The following is a 17,191-nucleotide window of genomic DNA, read 5'->3' as shown; positions in this document are numbered from 1 at the left end:
TTGCTGGTCTGATGGTTGTACCATTAGGAAGAGAGGGGAGTCCTTGCTATCCCAGGCTGCCTAGGGTCAAGGGGTGGGCCTCCCAGTGACATCATTCATAAAAATCCTTTTCTTTCTTCCTTTTAAAAAAATTTTTTTTCTTCTTTTTTTCCTTTTTGAGACACGGTTTCTCTGTATAGTCCTGGCTGTCTTGGAACTCACTCTGTAGACCAGGCTGGCCTCCAACTCAGAAATCCACCTGCCTCTGCTTCCTGAGTGGGAGTGCCACCACTGCCCGGCCTAAAAATCCTTTTCTTTTTTCTTCTCTTCTCTTCTCTCCTCTTTTTTTTTTTTTTTTTGTTATTCCCTGTCATTCATTCATTTCCTCCTCAGGATGAACGGAAGGAATTTAGTGACTCAGCTGTTAGCCCTAATCCTCGGGCATGGTCCTTTCTAGGTTCCTGTTCTCAGGCAGGTGGGAGGTGTCTGTACATCAGCTCGAGAAACCTGGGCACCAGCCACACACATACACCGTTGACCTTTCCTACAAGCAGGACCTGGGACTCGGGGAGCTGTATTCAAGGCTTGCTCTTGAGAGTTGAGAACTGACTGTGTAGCACGTGCTAGGATAGTCCAGCCTCAGCACTGCTGAGGTAAAACACACAGCTTGTGTTTAAATGATCCCTGAACAGCAGGTGGTCGTGTGGGGAAGGTCTGAGTGTGGGCTAGTAGGTGGGAAACCACAGAGACATGAACTGTTCTGTGACTGGCTGGAAGCACGGTAGGAGGGATGAGGGAGTGTCCATGGGTCCCAGGCCTCAAGACCAAGCTGGGACACAGGCCCAGGAGAAGCCAGTTCTGACAGGAACAGAAGCTAGGAAGAAGGGCAGCTTGTTCACTGAAAATCGGGTTTTGTGTAGGTGAAGAAAATGGGGGCTTCCACTGATGGCTGGTCACCGCTCTTGGACACAGACTCACCCACCCTTGTGCTGTTTGCCCTTGAAGCCAGGGCCCCGCTGCCTGGGTGCGCTCTCTCTCTCTCTCTCTCTTTCCACTCAGGCCTGCCAGGTAGTCAGGACTAGATGTGATTCTGGCTGTTCGGCGCTTTCATAAAAGCCTGCTAAAATAAGACCACTCAGGGACAGGGCCTCCTGGCTCTCCGTCGCAAATGTTGACAGTGGAGAAAACGTGGCCAGGTTCCTCTCAAATATAAAAATAGGGAGTAGGCATGGAAGGGAATGGAAACCTGGCACCCCCCCCCCCACGGGGATGGCACTGAGGTGCAGGACAAGGGCCTTTTGAGGGGACAGCTCCTGAGTGGGGTAGGGTAGGGAGGCGGGGGTGTTGTCTCCTCCATTGGTCGCCACTGTGTGATGAGGGTGTGAAGTTGCCAGAGCAGGCTGGGCAAGCAGAAAGAAGAGGCTGTAATGGAGTTGGGGGTGATGGTAACTGGGGACTTCTGAAGCTTGGACTGCGGACAGCTGTAGGGCTCTCCCCAGGAATTCACAAGCCAAGAACTTGAACCTGAGCAGGGCCAGGCCACCGAGGGCAGTTGGTGACAGAAATGTAGTGCCAGCAATCTCAAACCACCTCCGGGGAGTCTCTGTCCTCTGGAAGGAGGGTCCAAGCAACCCCCTTCCACCCCTTCCTCCCCTGCCTGGCCCTGGCCCAGCCATATAAAGTTTAAAGGTTTTAAATGCAAATATTTCTCTTTTATAGATGCCAGCTGTCTCCAGAGAGTGCGATTTCTCCTTGCTCAACTTCATGGTCCAATTAGCCTCTTCATATCTGAGTCCTAGAGAGCTGGGGGGTGGGGGGTGAGGGGGTGGCTGGGCTCTGAGCCGGTGGCTTAGTAAGCTGTTGTCTGGGGTGGCTTGCGGTAGACTGGGTGGAGGGGTGCTTTGTAGGGGGAGGGGCCTTGAGCCAGCAAGGATAGGAAGCTGCTCCCGCTGTCTGCTCAGGCGGGGCGGGGCGGGGCAGGGCGGGGTGGGGAGAAGGTTAGGGGCTGGGGCACTGGGTGGAGGGGCTGGCCAGGGTTAGGTACAGATTTTGAGGCTCCGGGTGGAGATGCAGGAGCAGGGGCAGTTGGTGGCCAGGACATTCTTCTCCTGTTTAGAAACATAAAGGCAGGCAGCCTGCGCACACTGGCTCCCTTCTTCTCCCCTCAAGTGCCCTCTTCCCGCCCGCCTTCCAGCCGTGCGCCACGGCGTCCCCATTCACCGGGGCTCGGAGGCGCTCACAAAGCGAGGCAATTAGAATTGAAAATCTATGCAAAACAGCTGTTAACTGGTTGTAAAAGAGTGCAGCTGTGTGCGGGGCGCGGGTGGGAGCCGGCGCTGAAAGCGCAGGAAGTGGCGCCGAGGCCCAGGGTTAAGAGGAAAACTCCCCAATGGGCCGAGGGGGTCCGCTAGGTCTTAGCCCCATCCTGCTGCCTGGGTGACCTCAGTCCTCAACAGCCAGCCGTCAGACCTGCATGTTAGATGGAAAGGAGTCCTCTTTAGAAGGTCACCGGCTGCCTTCCGTTCCCCGCTGTCCCGCATCATGTCCTGGGTCAGCAAGCCTGGGTTATAGGCAGTTAGAGCCTGATTGCCAGCCCCCCAGCCCTGGGCAGTCACTGCTGTGAGACAAGGGTCTTTTTTCCCCCAGAGCAGGCTGGGAAAAACCTGAAACTCCGCCTCCACAGGGTGTCATTCCCATACACCCTAGAACAGCTTAGTCAGGGTAAATGCGCCTTCCCAGGCCCACTGCTGTCTGAACCGGTAAGGCCAGCCTGGAAAGGTGAGTTCCAGAGGCAGAGATGGGAAAGCCTTCTAAGAGCATAGATCTGAGCAGGCCTTTGAAGGATGGCTGCTGAGGTGGGACGGGGAAGAAGGAAGAGAAAGAAAGTGGAGCCGGGTTTGAGGGCTTGCCAGCTCCTGTGGAGAGCCTGGCTCAGGTGGTCAGGGTGGATGGAGTCTGGGCAGACCCTCTTTCTCTGCTTCTCAGCCCCCCTCCCACCAGGATGGTTTTCTGAGTACCAAGAGTTCATCCAGAGACTTCGCAAAAGCAAAACTGCTAGAAACCTAAGGCCAGTGGCCTCCCTTCTGCGGGGTTTCCCTCTGCTGCAGAGGAAGAGCCTGAACTCAGAGACACCACCTCCCAGCCTGGATAACTAGGGTGACAAACTACGCTGAAGGTGTCCTAGTTGGGGGGTGGGGTGGGGGTGGGTTCTGTCGGAATACTGCCAGGTGTAAGTAAGCAACCATAGGTCAGGCTTGTGTTCCAGTTTCAGAACCCTGAGGCAGGTTCATTGACACTTGGTAGTGGCACTCATCACCTGCCTGACCAGACCTGGAGGGCACTGGATGACAGGAGCCCAGCAAGTCAGTGCTGGGAAAGTCTCTTTGTGATGGCTAAGTCTGGTCCATGCTGCAGTCTAGGGCTCCAGTGTATGGAGGTGCAGCCGCCGGGGGGGGGGGGGGACGGGACTAAGCAGTCACCTTTGGTGAGGGCAGCTGGCTGGTCAGAACTGGAAACTACATCATCTTAAATATTCCTGCCCAGCCCCAGGAGGAAAAGACTGGGAGGCGGGACTCCACTTGACATCCAGGGTTCACTTCAGAGGGGGTTCAGGTGGGAACACGACCTTGGTGAAGGAGGCTCTAAGCCTGCAGCCTGCAGCCTGCTCTCTCACCTCCCTAACTCCGGCTGCCTCACGTGCCCCGCCTGTGGGCCTCTGGTATCTGCCCTGTGGCCTTTCTGAGCTGAGGCTCTGTAATTTTCGGTTTTGTTTCTGGGGAGGCCCCAGGCGGGGTGGGGGGGACTTGATGTGTGTCCAGTGGATGCCACCCATACCTGTCCTGGTTCTGGCAGACTCTGCAGGTCCAGAAACCCCTCCTGCCTGGGGTTTGGAGTTCATCGGTTTCTGAGGTCCCGGACTTTTATAGAGGCAACCCAGCTTAGCTGGGCTGGGCTGAGGGAAATCCTGCTTCCTATTCTAGGTGGCCCAGCGTGGCAGAACCCTAGCAAGGAAAGTTGGGTGCTCCTGTGTCCTAGACGGGCAAGCATCTTGAGCTAGGAGGTTCCACTCACCTTCCAGGATCGTTTCTAGCACTTGATGTTTCAAATCCTCTTCCAGCCAACTTCCCTAAACAAATGGAACTGAGGGAAAGGACCCAGAGAGCAAAGGCTTGTATAGCTTGCTGGTGGGGTGGGAGCCGGCAGCTGCGAGGAGGAGTGGGAGGAAGAGGAGGAGGGAGCAGCAACTAGAGGGAGGTTAGCTTTTAGCCTCAGAGTCGGGAATTAGCAGTCCATCCATACAGGGTACATCTCCTTAACTAGGGGCCAGCCACATGGCTGCTAGAGAGCAATTCCCACCCTTAAACTCAAAGGCCCTGCTCGGGATTACTGATTTCCTGGGGCAGAGTGTAGGGACAGTGAGGACCATCCATCTCCTGGTGACTGCCAGCATTTTCTGGCCTGAGTGCACATAGCTGGCTCACTGCTGTCCCCCTGTGGCCATCGTGGGTGTCTGTCACCCTCTTGCTACCTTGGACAGTCTGGGCTGGATGGAGACCAGACTCCTGGTTTGAGAAGCTGGGGGAGGATGCCTGGCTCACCTGCAGGCTTGCAGCCTTGACTACTTTCTGGGCAGGTACCTCATTTGAAACCCCGGTTGGGGGTACGGTTTTCAGCGGAGCTGCCTTGTATTGGAGTGGGGTGGGGGAGAGCAGCCAGCTCTTTAAAAAAAAAAAAAAGCAAAACAGGTGGTAGCTCATAGTGGTCACCCACAAATTTATAGGATGGCCTGCCTAGTTTTCACCAAACAGGTGACTGAACTTGGCCTTCAAGACACCCCTAGGGAGAAAAGGTGCGACAAGATTTGGAGGAAGAGCCCGGTGTTGTTACCTGGGGAACCTGGCCCGCAGGCAGCGCGGCCAGGTGCGAGCTGCTCATTTACATGCTGTCCCCTCCCCCGTCCCCCCCAGCCACTAATCCAGGTGGGAAAGGGGTTGGACCAGCCCGGGAGGTTTTTCATTTTGTTTTTACGGCTCGAGGCCAGTTGTTTCTCTCTCCTGACACCTCCCTCTCCCCCCTCCCCCCTCCCGCGAGCGATTCCCGGCGGGTGAAGGCGCCTCTCCCCGCCCCCACTCCCGGGGAGCCCGGCGCATCCTCCGAGTCCCGAGCGTCGTAAACTTGCGGAGGCCACGCTGCCCCGGGCGATGCGAACTAACGCGTGGACCAAAGGCCGCGCGGCGCGTGTGTGGGGCCAGAGACCTGGTGGCCGCAGGTAGGAGCAGCAACTCCGCCCTCCCTCGCCCGCCCGTTTCCCTTGTCGTTTGTGGTCGGCCAGGGGCTTGTGCAAGACTGGCCCGGCGTGCGCCCCCGCCTCGCGGCATCGGCGGCTTCTGCTGGCGCGGGCCCTGAGCGCTGCCCGCCGCCGGCGTCATCGGGAACAGATGGACGGGGGGTGCTGGCGCCCGCGCTCGCTCCCGGCGCTGTCCCGGCTGGCGCGGGAGGGAGGAAGGCGGGGGAGGCAGCGCGCGCCTGCGGAGCACTGCGCGGGCATGTCCCGGGGCAGGTTTGGGGCTGGCACCGCGGTGGAAAGTTGAAACCCGCAGCGGCGCTGAGGTCCCCCCCTCCACCAGCCCCCGGGTGCGGTGGCCTCCGGGCTTGAAAGTCTGAAAGTGGAGGATCATTAGAGAGCTGTGTAGAAAGGGCGGGCGGGGGAGACCCCGGGACCTCGCGACGACCTTGCCACCTCGTTGGCTGCTCTCTGCGCGTTGGGTCCTGCCGAGGGTCCCCGGCTGCCCGGCTCGCCCTGTAACCTCGCGCTTCCCGGGTGGCGGGAAGGGGGTGTTTCTAGGGATCGGTCGCGTTGTGGGCGGGGACGCTGGGGCCCACAGTCCCTCTCCGCGCCGCCTGTGGGTGCCGAGGAATTTCAGGACGCTCCCTGAGTCATCCCCGTGAAGTGCCTGGGTGAGGTAGGGTGGGTGGGGGTGCCAAGAGTGGGAAGGCGGTGCGCTGGGGCCGGTGGCGCGGTGGGTTGTGCCAGTTTCTGGAGGCGGCGGCCTCGCCTCTGACCGCAACCCCAGCTACTTAATGATGCCCCTGGCTCAGCGGCGCCTCCGTGGACTTCTCGAACATGGGCTCTTTAAAGAACTCGAGCCCCCGCCGTATGGCCTCCTCAAAAATTCCTTAAAGCGAGATGGAGACTTTGCAAAACTTTGGGACAGAGGTTCGTGGCCCGAGCTCTTAACATTAAGTCCCTTAAAGTTGTGGTAATAGATCAGGCATCTTGGAGACCGAGGGAGGCCAACGGCCTATATTGTGTGGTCCCCTCCACTCAGCACAACGAAAGGCCTCCTGAGCGCTGGGTTTATCCCTCCCCTCTCTTAGTGGGTGGCCAGGTGCCAGGCACTGTTCCAGGCGCTTGGGGAGGCGGCTATGAGGCTCGGATATGGCAGGCGTGTTGTAAGCCACTCCTCCCTACTCTTGGAGATGAGTGGCCCGCGAGGCTTCTGAGAGATCCCCCTGGACTGTCCAGCCAGGGTCGCCAGGAGCGCGGGGGCGGCACCTACCCGGCGGGTTGTGACCGCGCTGGGTGCTCCGGGCGGTCCGTCGGTGCGCGCGCGTGCGCTTGCGGCTGAAACCCGACACCTCCCGCCGGCTGAGGTCAGGGCGCCGGGAGCGAGCCGGGGCCGGGGAGTGGGCGGCGTTGCGCTTGGGTGTGTCCTCAGCGGCGACAGCAGCAGGTGTTTCTTGGCCCAGGCCCCGGAAGCTCCACCTCCCCGAGCGGCGGAGCCGCCGCCGCACAGCCCCGGGTGAGATAAGCAGTTCAGACAAACCCGGGCGACGGTGGCTCCGGCATGTGTCAGGCGCGGCGGAGCAGCGGGGCCCTGGCATGAAAGGTGAGCGCGCGGGTGGGGGATGGTGGCGGGGATTCCCTCGTTCTTCCTCTCCCCAAGTTTGTGGGCTCGGGAGGGGCGCCAACGGCCGGTGCCAGGTCCCGCGGGTGTGAGGGACGAGAAGCGCGGGGCGCGCGGCCGACCTGAAGCCACACTCGCGGCTGCGCGCGCGCGCGCTGGGCTCAGCCGGCTTTGCTGCCGCGGAAGTGCGCGGGGAAGTGCGCGGGGGCAGCTCCGGGGCTCGCGGTTGTAGCAAAACTTTGGATGGGGCGGGGGGCAGGTGGTTGGATGGGGGGTTGCTTTACCTTGGGTGGCAGTCCAAGGGGCCTCCGAACCCCCCTCCCAGCCCTTCCCGCTCCGCCTGGATGCGCCTCCCCGCCCCCCGCGGCCGCGCTGACGGCGAGTGGCCCGCCCGAGTGGAGCCGATTCAATTATATTGCAGCACCAGAGACACCTCGTCGCCCGCCGCCTCTCCGGCAGGCTAATTAAATTCCCTTCTTGGAGGCGGAGCGGGAGCTGGGCTGCCCTCCCCGCTGCCCGCCTCTCCGAGCGCCGGGAGGTGGCGGGGGCCGAATAGGACTGCGAGGAGCAGGCTTGGGGCCACAGGTCTGGGCATCTGAGCCGGGAGCGAGCAAGGGGCGCCCCCGCGCACCTGCCACCCATAGTGGGGGTGCCAGCTCGAGTTGGGTCGGTTTGGTGCAAACCAGCCTTTGTCTTCCATGCATTTAAAGCATACTAAACCCTTACTAGACCCCTGCGGTGTCTTATCTGTCGCGGTTGGGGCCCACACAGGTTGGGGTTTGAAAACAAGCGGGACCACCAAATGGAAGGGGGGAAAAAAAACAAACCAAAATACAAGATCCTTTTGTAAAGAGGACCGGAACAAAAGGCGCAGCCTCGCTCTAGGAGGGAGCATCGGGCCTAAGCCGATTCCCAGCACTGGGGGACAAAGAGGCAGGAGGTCTTGGCTGGCCGCTTGGCAGTGTCTCAGTCTCTTGCTTGAGACTGGTTTACCCCCTCTTCCCGAGGAAGACAGGGCCCCCCTGGCGAGCAGCCTTCCCTGGGCGTCCGTGTTACTTAAGCTTGGCTACTTAAGTGTTGCTTAGCCTGTGTTTACAGCCGCCCCCACCCGCAGGCGGGGAACCTGAGGCGCAGGCTGTGTCTGACTCAGCCACTCAGTCGCCCCGCCACAGGTGAGGGGGGCCGGGGCACAGGCTCCGACTGGCAGCGTGTGTCATCTGCTATGCTGGGTGTCACGCCCCACCGGGTGGACCGGAACAGGGTTGCTGGCAGGCTCCCTCGATGGGGCTCTGCTGTGCAGAAGCCGCTTGCTCAACACTTCTCACAGCCACCGGGTCACGCCTGACCACCTCCTGGGGTGTGTGTGTGTGTGTGTGTGTGTGTGCGCGCGCCTTGATGGCTTGGTACAAGGTTGGCTTTTGTCGCCTGGTTTGGCAGCTGGAGCGGAGGAGGCTTGGGGGGAGGGGGCGCTGGTGAGCAGCCAGCCAGAGACCCGGGGTCAGCCACGCCTTCGGAAAGGAGGTGGGAGGCCTGTCCTGGCTTTGGGCTCTGTTGTGCCTGCCTTAGGGCAGGTTCCGAACCAGGAAGGCAGAGAGGCCAGATCAGGCCCTGACCTGTTGGGGGCAGCTAGTAGGATCCTGACCAGTTAGGGTTAAAAGGGGGGTGTATATAGTTACTTAACATTTTAAAATTACTAGGAATCAGGCCTTGTCAGGCCTCCATTAAGCTAACCTTGGGGCTGGCCTGGGACGATTCTGATGCCTCCAGGTAGGTTTTTAATGGGGTAGGGGTGGTAGGAAGCTTCCAAAACAGCCTGACCCCTTGGAAGCCTCTGGTTGCTCTTGGCTAAGCTGTCCCTCTGGCAGGCAGGCAAGCGGCCTCTGGCTGTGAGTAACTTAACTTCCCTGTCTCTGGAGGAAGTTGGAAGCTGCAGATCTCAAAGGGCTGTGCGGTTTGCAGAAAGGCAGCCACCTCAGGGCCCTGTGCCTCTAGCCATAGGAAGGGGGAGGAGAGGTCTGCACCACTTTGTGGTGGACCCTGGGCCTACACCTCCCCCGCCAGGCCCTCGCCCAAGCCTGCAGTCCTTCCCCAGCTGGCCTTGACCCTTCAGGCAGGTGTGGTCCATTTCCCCGGCTGTGAAGGAGGTCTAGCCTCAGCTCCCTGCTGCTGGTCTCCTCCTCTTCCTAGAGACTCAATGAGTAATAGCCAGCTGCCGCTTTTTCCCCCCTTGCCCCCAGGAACCCGCAGGGGCTTGTGGAGTGAGCCAGCAAGGCCGGTTTTTCCTGGCTCCATCTGCAGCCTTGGAATGCCCAGCCTGGGTTACTCCAAAGCCTGGTGGGGTTGGATAGGAGCCTTCTTTGGGGGGGGGGCACGTTAATTACCCGTGTTGTGGCAACAGCCACAAACCCTCTATGAGGCCCAGCCCCCACCCCTTTCCCTCTCTCTCTCTCCTGGGATCTTAGGGCGAGAGAGCATGTTTAACCTGCAGAGAACTGCGTTTGAGGTGACATTTCAGCCCCGTGGCTGTGCGGCAGACCTGCCGAGTCACTTTAATTTCTGCCCCCATGGAGTCTCAGATCTCCGCGTCCTGGCCAAATGCAGCCCGCCAGTACTGCTGGCTTCACTTCCCACGATGGCCTTTCTCACCACCCCCCAACCCCCCCCCCCCCCCCCCCCCCGCAAGGCACACAGGCCACAGCCTGGGAGGTGACGTTTCTGAGTGTTCCTGTCAATGAGAATTTATCGAGTGCCTCCTGAACCCAGCCTCGCGCTCACTGCTGGGAGGTGTACAGACAGATGAAACGGGAGAGCGTCCAATGTGCGCCGGAGGCCTTTTAATCTGGCCTCTGCAGAGCATCTCCCCACCAGCTCCTTACACTCCCTTATGCCCTCCACCCCAGCCAGATAAAGCTACTTGAGCAGTCCCTGTCTGGCAAAGTCCCTGTCCTTGTACAGGTTGCCCCTGGGTCTGGTGAACTCCAGGCACACCCGCTCTTCTCCCCTCGGTGCCTGTCTCTCTGTGCCCACCTTTTAGAGGACAGAAGAGTGACAGCTAGCCTCAGGGAGACTAGGCCTGAAGGGATAGCTGTAGTAACAGGGACATCTTGAGGACACCAGAGTCTGTTCTCAGTCACCCATGGAAAATGGGGGAAAAGGGTTTGGCTGTTAGGGATTCTGGGGAAAGAGTCATCATTAACTGGAGAACGGGATGTGTGGAAAAAGGGGGGTGGATTCTGGTTTCTGAGGATCATCATTGACTACAATTTAGGAAAAAAGCACTGGTATCCATGTCATGCCTCCATTCAGATGAACCCCCATCTCTGGGATGGGACCTAGCATCGGTATTCTGTTATTTACTGTTTTGTTGGGGCTTTTTTGTTTTGTTTTGTTTTTTTGTTTTGTTTTGTTTTTTAAGATTTATTTTGCCCAGTGTAGTGGTATAGGCTTCTTAATTCCAGCAGTCAGGAGGCAGAGGCAGGTGGATCTCTTGAGTTCCAAGACAGCTGGGGCTACAGAAAGAAAAAAGGGGGGGGGGCGGTGATGCCAGAGAGATGGCTCAGCAGTTAAGAGCACTGACTGCTCTTCCAGAGGTCCTGAGTTCAATTCCCAGCAACCACATGGGGGCTCACAACCATCTGTAATAAGATCTGATGCCCTCTTCTGGTGTGCCCTGAAGACAGCTACATACAGTGTACTCATATACATAAAATAAATAATTCTTAAAAAAGAAGCCGGACGGTGGTGGTGCACGCCTTTAATCCCAGCACTTGGGAGATAGAGGCAGGCGGATTTCTGAGTTCGAGGCCAGCCTGGTCTACAGTGTGAGTTCCAGGACAGCCAGAGCTACACAGAGAAACCCTGTCTCAAAAAAACCAAAAAGAAAGAAAAAAGAAAAAAAGGATTTGTATTTATGTGTATGTGTGAATGCCTTCATGTTTGTATCATGTGTGTACAGTGCCCACAGAGGTCAGAAGAGGCCGTTGGATTCCCCTGAAACTGGAAATGTAGATGGTTCAGAGCCACCGTGAGCGTCCTGCCCATCCAGTCATTCTCCCTGAGAGCTGGAAGTGCTCGGAACTGCTGAGCTATCTCCAGCCTGGTTATGGATTTTTGTGTTTTTGTTTTTGTTTTGAGACATACTTGCAGTCTTGTTCTAGTCAAGCCTGAAAAACTTTATAGATAGACTGGCCTGATCTCAAACTCTTCTGGACTGTATATCCACCTCTTTGCCAGCAAGCGCTGGTGCACTGCTGTTAGAAAGGCATGCATCACACCTGGAGTAACAGACGACTTTTTTGTGAGGCGCACTCAGCGTTGTAGCCCGGACTGATCTTGATCTGTGTCGTCTTGTGATAAGGTCTTCTATCCAACGGTTGGCCTCAAGAGTATCTGAGGGCAACCTGGTCTTCTGGTTCTCCTAGACTCCCAAGAGCTGGGAAAAACAGCATGAGCCAACACCTTTATGCAGCAGAGGAGAGAGCAGTGCCTTGTACTTGCTAGGCAATGATTGTACCAGCTAGTCTTGAACTCTTTTTGGCTTTGTGGTTTTGGCTTGTTTGTTTGTTTTGGGTTGGGTTTTTTTTTTCTTCTTTTCTTCTCCCGTTAAGATGGGGCTTCTCTAAGTAGCTATGGTTGTATGGAACTCTCTCTGTAGACCAGGCTGCCCTCGAACTCACAGACATCTGCCTGCCTCCCAAGTGCTGGGATCTAAGGCGTGCATCAGCACAGCCGCACAGCCGGGCTGGTCTTGAACTCTTGATCAGTCCCACCCTTGGCTTTGGGGCTTCTGCACTGTTTTACACCCTTGGTCCTCGTACTGGAACCTCCTCCCCCTAGGGATAATGACTGGGTTTGTGCTAGCCTAAGTATGGGCTAGAACCCAGAGCCCTTCACTGTTGATCTGTGGCTCATTCCTTAAGTTATGCCTAGTGGGTGCTTTGGAGGTGCTGGGTCAGAGGGGTGGGGGGAGATGGAGCTGGCTACAGATGACTGTGAGATGGACATGCAGAGGTCCTGCTTTGAGAGAAGTTCAGATAGTAATGCATGTGCCCCAGACAGTGGGCTGAGGCCAACAGTGATAGAGGGGCTAACACATCCGTGTGTGTGTGTGTGTGTGTGTGTGTGTGTGTGTGTGTGTGTGTGTGTACTGGCTGCTCTGCATCTCCCAGTGTGTTTACAGCCTGGGTTGTGGGCCTTAGTGGCCGGCCTCTGGCCTAGGGAAGTGCATGTTACTGGATGTCTGAAGGGGGTCCCTGGTACCTACAAGCTCCGTAAAGGATGATGGTGTCCTGTAATTTCAACACAGAGCCAGGTCCTCATGGTGAACAGCAAGGGGACTCTTTTCCAGGTATAAATTAGCCTGCCGTGTGGAGTTACCCAGCTGTTCTGGAGGGTCACCTGGCTGGGGTCGCCAAAACCAACTCAGACGCCTCTGTGCACCTTCCCTCCCCCAACCTCCCGCTCCCTTGGAAACTGTGGGCTTACACTTGGGGGGCCTGGGTTTGGGAGCCACTCCAGCATGCACTGGCCCCTCGTCTCTGCCCCTCTGCACTCACACCACCGGTGGGCCTGCGGCTGCAAGCAGCCATAAAAGGGATCGATCTGTACGGCTTTTGGTCAGAGCTGTATTGATGTTGGACAGGTTAAGCCGTCCCAAAGGAAAATCCATGTGTCGAGCTCACAAACAGGCTCACGAGGGGAGGGGGAGGGGCAGGCTGGGGCTGCAGGTGCTGTTTTCAACTAACCCTGGGCTTGTCCCTTTTGCGGGGATAGGGGTGGGGGAAGAAGAGCGGGGGCGGGGTGTTGGGGGTCAGGCCCTGACAGTATCCTGCCATACATATTTGGGGCAGGTGACTTCCTAGGATCTCCCAGGGCAAGCGGGGCATCCCGGATCCAGGCAGTTTCTGGCCAGATGGGGATAACCTGAGTCTTTGCATACAGATGGGCTCTGGCCTCTCCCACCAGGCTTCCTGCTTGTGGTCAGACATTGTACCCATGGGGCAGTATGCCAGGCTTGGAGAAAAGCCAGACACCAAGTTCTTTTCTGTCCTGACTTCAGATCTCTCCCCAAGGGACAGGTTGCTGGTGTGGAATGAAGGGCCTGTGTAAACAGAGTGGATCTTTCCCAGTCGCTGCTGGTGTGCGCCTGTCTTTTGTTTTTGTCAGATTTCTCTTTTGCACTCAGTGCACGGTGTTTTTCTCGTTTGTGTGAGGGCAGGGGGGCCCCCATGGTAGCAGGTGCATCTCCAGGTGCGGAAGCCTCAGGGCAAACAGTTAGGCTAACCCCCTCGCCCCTGTCTTCTGCCACCTGTTTGGTGGCAAAGTATGGCTTCCTCACACCACCATGGCTGAGAAAATGGTCCCAGCATCCACCTTCCAGTTCCATGTAGCCACTAGCCTCTGTGGCGCTCTCCTGAATGTCCTTGATGATCCCCGGCCTCCCCTGGGTTGGGGAGGCGTATGCTGTAATTGTTTCCCGGCTAGGTGACCCTTCCTCGGCTTCTTATTTTCCTGAGTGTGTGTGTGTGTGTGTGTGTGTGTGTGTATACATACATACATACATACATACATACATACATACATATGAGTCGGTAGCCATGCCTTAGTCCTGGAGCCTCAGACAGACCTTGTCATTTAGGCACCGGGTGTGGCCCTTAACTAAAGAATGGCTAAGGTTTCACTAGCTGCTCGTAAGCCTCCAAGTTCAAGGTGCTGTGCAGAAGTCCCTGACTTCTGATGTCTCAACTTACTCTTTGAACTTTATGACAGAGAGCAGTGCACGCCGGGTAGAAAGCACACTTCAGCTTTTCTGTGTGTGTGTGTGTGAGAGACAGAGAGAGTGTGTGTGTGTGTGAGAGAGAGAGAGAGAGTGTGTGTGTGTGAGAGAGAGAATGAGTGTGAGAGAGTGTGTGTGTGTGTGTGAATGTGGGCGTGGAAACTCCAGCTTTGGGCGTTGGAGGTGGATGTCACAGACCTCTTATCTATCACTGGCCCTTTGGGGTTCTAATTTTTCTTTAAAGCGTTGTTTATTTTCATTTTATACGTACAAGTACTTTGCCACCATGCATATATGTGTGCCATGAGCCTGTGGTGGCCTCTGAGACTAGAAGAAAGTGTTAAATTCCCGTCTAGGTTGTGAGCCACCAACTAGGTGCTGGCAACCCAATCCAGGTCCGCAACCCAATCCAGGTCCTCTGTGAGAATCCTAACTCTTAACCACGGAGCCATCTCCCCAGCCCCACCCCCTTTGTTGCTGTGATCTGTAGCCCAGGCTAGACAACCATAGCCAACTGACTGGGAAGCAGTGATGACCTTGAACTTTTTTTTTTTTTAAAGATTTATTTATTTATTACATGTAAGTACACTGTAGATGTCTTCAGACACTCCAGAAGAGGGCGCCAGATCTTGTTACAGATGGTTGTGAGCCACCATGTAGTTGCTGGGATTTGAACTCTGGACCTTCGGAAGAGCAGTCGGGTGCTCTTACCCACTGAGCCATCTCACCAGCCCCTGACCTTGAACTTTGAACATCAATTAATTCATTATGAATTGAGGCCTTTCTCTAGGGTGCTACTCTTTGGGGTGCCCCTCTGTCCTGGTGCCAGGCAGCAGCCAATGTCCACAGTTACCTGCTGGTTGCAAGGGAACTTTGCCAGTCACAACCATGTTGAGTTGGTTGGGTTGTGAACTTGATGAGACTGGCCTTGAACCCACACAAGAGATCCACCTGCCTCTGTCTCTGCTGCTGAGGTTAAAGGTGTCTGCCACCATGCTCTGCTGTTTCTAGCCAGAACCCATGAAGTAGGCTGGAGAATTGTGGGAAATGAACTGAGGCATTCTGGGAGGTTGACTGGAAGTTTGATGGCGTTTGTACCGTATACATCGAGCCTTCTACCAGCATGGCTGTTGTCAAGTGTGACTCCTTTGTTGGCCAGGCTGGAGAAGGGCATATGGAGGTGTAAGCCCTTTAAGTCTTTAAGACAGGTTAAGCAACCCTGAGCTGAAACCACTCTAACCGCTCCAAAATCATAACCGGTTGTAAACACCGACGTCGCTTCAGAGTAGAAAACTATACCGCGGAACTGTTTCGTCCCTCAAATTATTAAAATTACCATGCAGGGCCGGGGTTGTGGCTGAGCAATTGTTACTGGTCTGGTGTGTGGGAGGCCCTGGGGTCACTTCAGGCTTGGGACTGGAGACACCATGCTCTCCGAGGGGGCAAAAGTAAAGTTCCCAAAACCCATGGTGGGGACTCTCCGTGCCCCACCCCAGCCCCCAGGGTGAGTTAGGGAGCCAGTGCACCTGTGCACATACACACATATAAATAAAAAGTAACTTGAGGCCATGTGTCTTCCTGTGTAGAAAGCAGCTTTGGGTCTTGAATGTAGACCCGAGTTTCTTCCCCAGAACCCCAAGGTAGCTTACTGTGAACGTGCAGCTATTCCGACTTTGAAAGACCACTCCCCAAGCTGCTGGTCCCGTGCATTTCAAATCAGGACTATTGCAGCCTGCAGTGCCACATAAAGGCATGGTGGGACAGGTGCCACCTGCTCCTCTGCTGGCTCTTACCTGCCCCCTGGGTGGAGATGTGGATGGGGGAACTTGGTCCTGTGCTTAGCCAGCCTTGGCTGTGAGGATTGTCTGCCCACAGGGGAGTCTCCGCTAGGCTGGCTCCCAGGGCCTTCTTTAGGTCTGCTGCAGTGTAGGGTTGCACTCTGAGCGTGCTTGGCTAGAGGTTCCCAGTTGGAATCCTGCAGAATGTGGGTATGCTTGAGTTGCCAGGGTGACTTGGGTATAGGTGGTTGGTCACTCAGGAGTACCTAACACATGCACCCTGGAGACGGTGACATGTTTGCCCAGGTTTGTAGCTGTGTGTGGAGGAAGTTTTTCTCTGATGGAGGAGGCGATCATGGCCTAAGGGTCCCCCCCCTCCCGCCCCCTGGTTGAGAATTTTATGGTGTCTGGGCTTGGCGTGTTGGGTTTTGAAGGTGGTAGACCAGTCTGATATTGAGGCACGGTACTAGAGCTTTCTTTCCCTCAATCCCTGAGCGGCTTAGTCCCCATGCATGGTACTAGGGCGGGGCGTTACTTAGGAGTGGCTGCTTAAAGTAACTTTGTTGCACAAGTCAGTTTACATCCAAGCCCCAAGGACCCAGCTGCCACTTTAAACATCTGGGGGAGTGGAGCTTTGGGTGTAGGCAAGCAGGCTGCTCCTGCCATACATCCTAGTCCCCAGAGGGGTCTTTTTACATTTTTACATCACGTTCCTTGTGTGCACGTCACTGTGTGCATGTGAAAGTCGGGGGACAGCCTGTGGGAAGTTGGGCCTCCTTCCTCCTTCAGACCCAAACTGTTGGGCTTGGTGCTCAGGACCTTTTCTGCCGGCCCTGGGGACAAGCCACTTGCCTGCTTATACTCTGGGCCAAATCCTGAATTGGATTTGAGTGGCGGGCAAATTCGCTACGATCTGAGAGGGACCCTCCTGGGTGGTCCCTACTCCCCTACTTCCTCTTGAGTCAGCAACGTGGAGCCTGAGAGTCCCGGTGGGACTCAGTGTTTCAGCTCCCGTGGACTGCGAGCACTGAGCAGGCCACTTGTGAGGCCAGAGCTGGGGAGCGTGGCCACCTGAGACCTAGAGGCCAGCACTGGGACCCCTGACTTGGGGATCGGTGGGTTTTGTGACTCAGCGGCTTGGAAGAATCTCAACCCAAATTCCATACTCAGGTGATCCCTCTGAGTCTCACTCAAACAACTTAAACGTGACCAGAGGACCAGAGACACTCAGCCCCCTATGTCCTGCCCAGTCGGAAGAAACAGAGCATGGCTGTCTTTTCTCCCACGCTTGGCACCTGGAACCTGAGGGTGACCCTCAAAAGTGGCCAGCCTGTGTTGGAGCTATCGCTGGCTGGGACCAAGGGGCTTGTATGCAAACCGTGGCTTCCATTAGGGCAAGGCTAGAGGAAAACAGCCTGGCCTTGCTGTCCCCAGCCCTCCTTCGGGAATCCACCTGTGACCACCTGCTCCTATTGCACCTGCTGATAATGCTGGGATGTGGCTGGTGTGTGCCCTGGGGAGAGGTTTGTGTTGTAACACTTCTGTCCCCCACTTCCCAAGTAGCCCCCTGGGTCTGCTCAGCCCCCAGCCAAAACAGGAAATGGGAGTGGAGGGGCCTGTCTTGGTGGAGCCTGAGAATCCCTGGGGAACTGAGCAGCACATGCGCACTGCTGCCTTCCAGGTGACCACTCAGGGCCCGGCCTCGACCTGCTGGCCCCTGGCCTGCATCCCATGGAGACTCGGAGGCACAT

The 17,191-nt window shown here is 56.6% G+C and overlaps 1 protein-coding gene across 8 annotated transcripts in view; it reads left to right on the top strand.

The window, feature by feature from the left end:
• The window catches only part of Gse1 (Gse1 coiled-coil protein), a 355,349-nt gene that overhangs the window by 305,180 nt on the left and 32,978 nt on the right, over window positions 1–17,191 (top strand). For 2 of the 8 annotated variants that reach the window (XM_085843544.1, XM_029480387.2), the window contains exon 1: window positions 6,456–6,869. The exons of 4 other annotated variants lie outside the window; for them this stretch is intronic. In XM_085843544.1, coding sequence (XP_085699670.1) covers window positions 6,863–6,869 — 7 coding nt within the window. In that variant the 5' untranslated portion in view covers window positions 6,456–6,862. Of the gene's footprint in view, window positions 1–5,060; window positions 5,249–6,455; window positions 6,870–17,191 lie in introns of those variants that run through there. 2 more of the 8 variants (XM_085843545.1, XM_085843546.1) reach the window with 2 other exon arrangements.

The sequence above is a fragment of the Mus caroli genome, unplaced genomic scaffold (genome assembly GCF_978045245.1).
Source record: "Mus caroli unplaced genomic scaffold, Mus_caroli_1 scaffold_10, whole genome shotgun sequence".
Lineage (NCBI taxonomy): Eukaryota > Metazoa > Chordata > Mammalia > Rodentia > Muridae > Mus > Mus caroli.
This window is presented reverse-complemented; position numbering and strand designations above follow the sequence as displayed.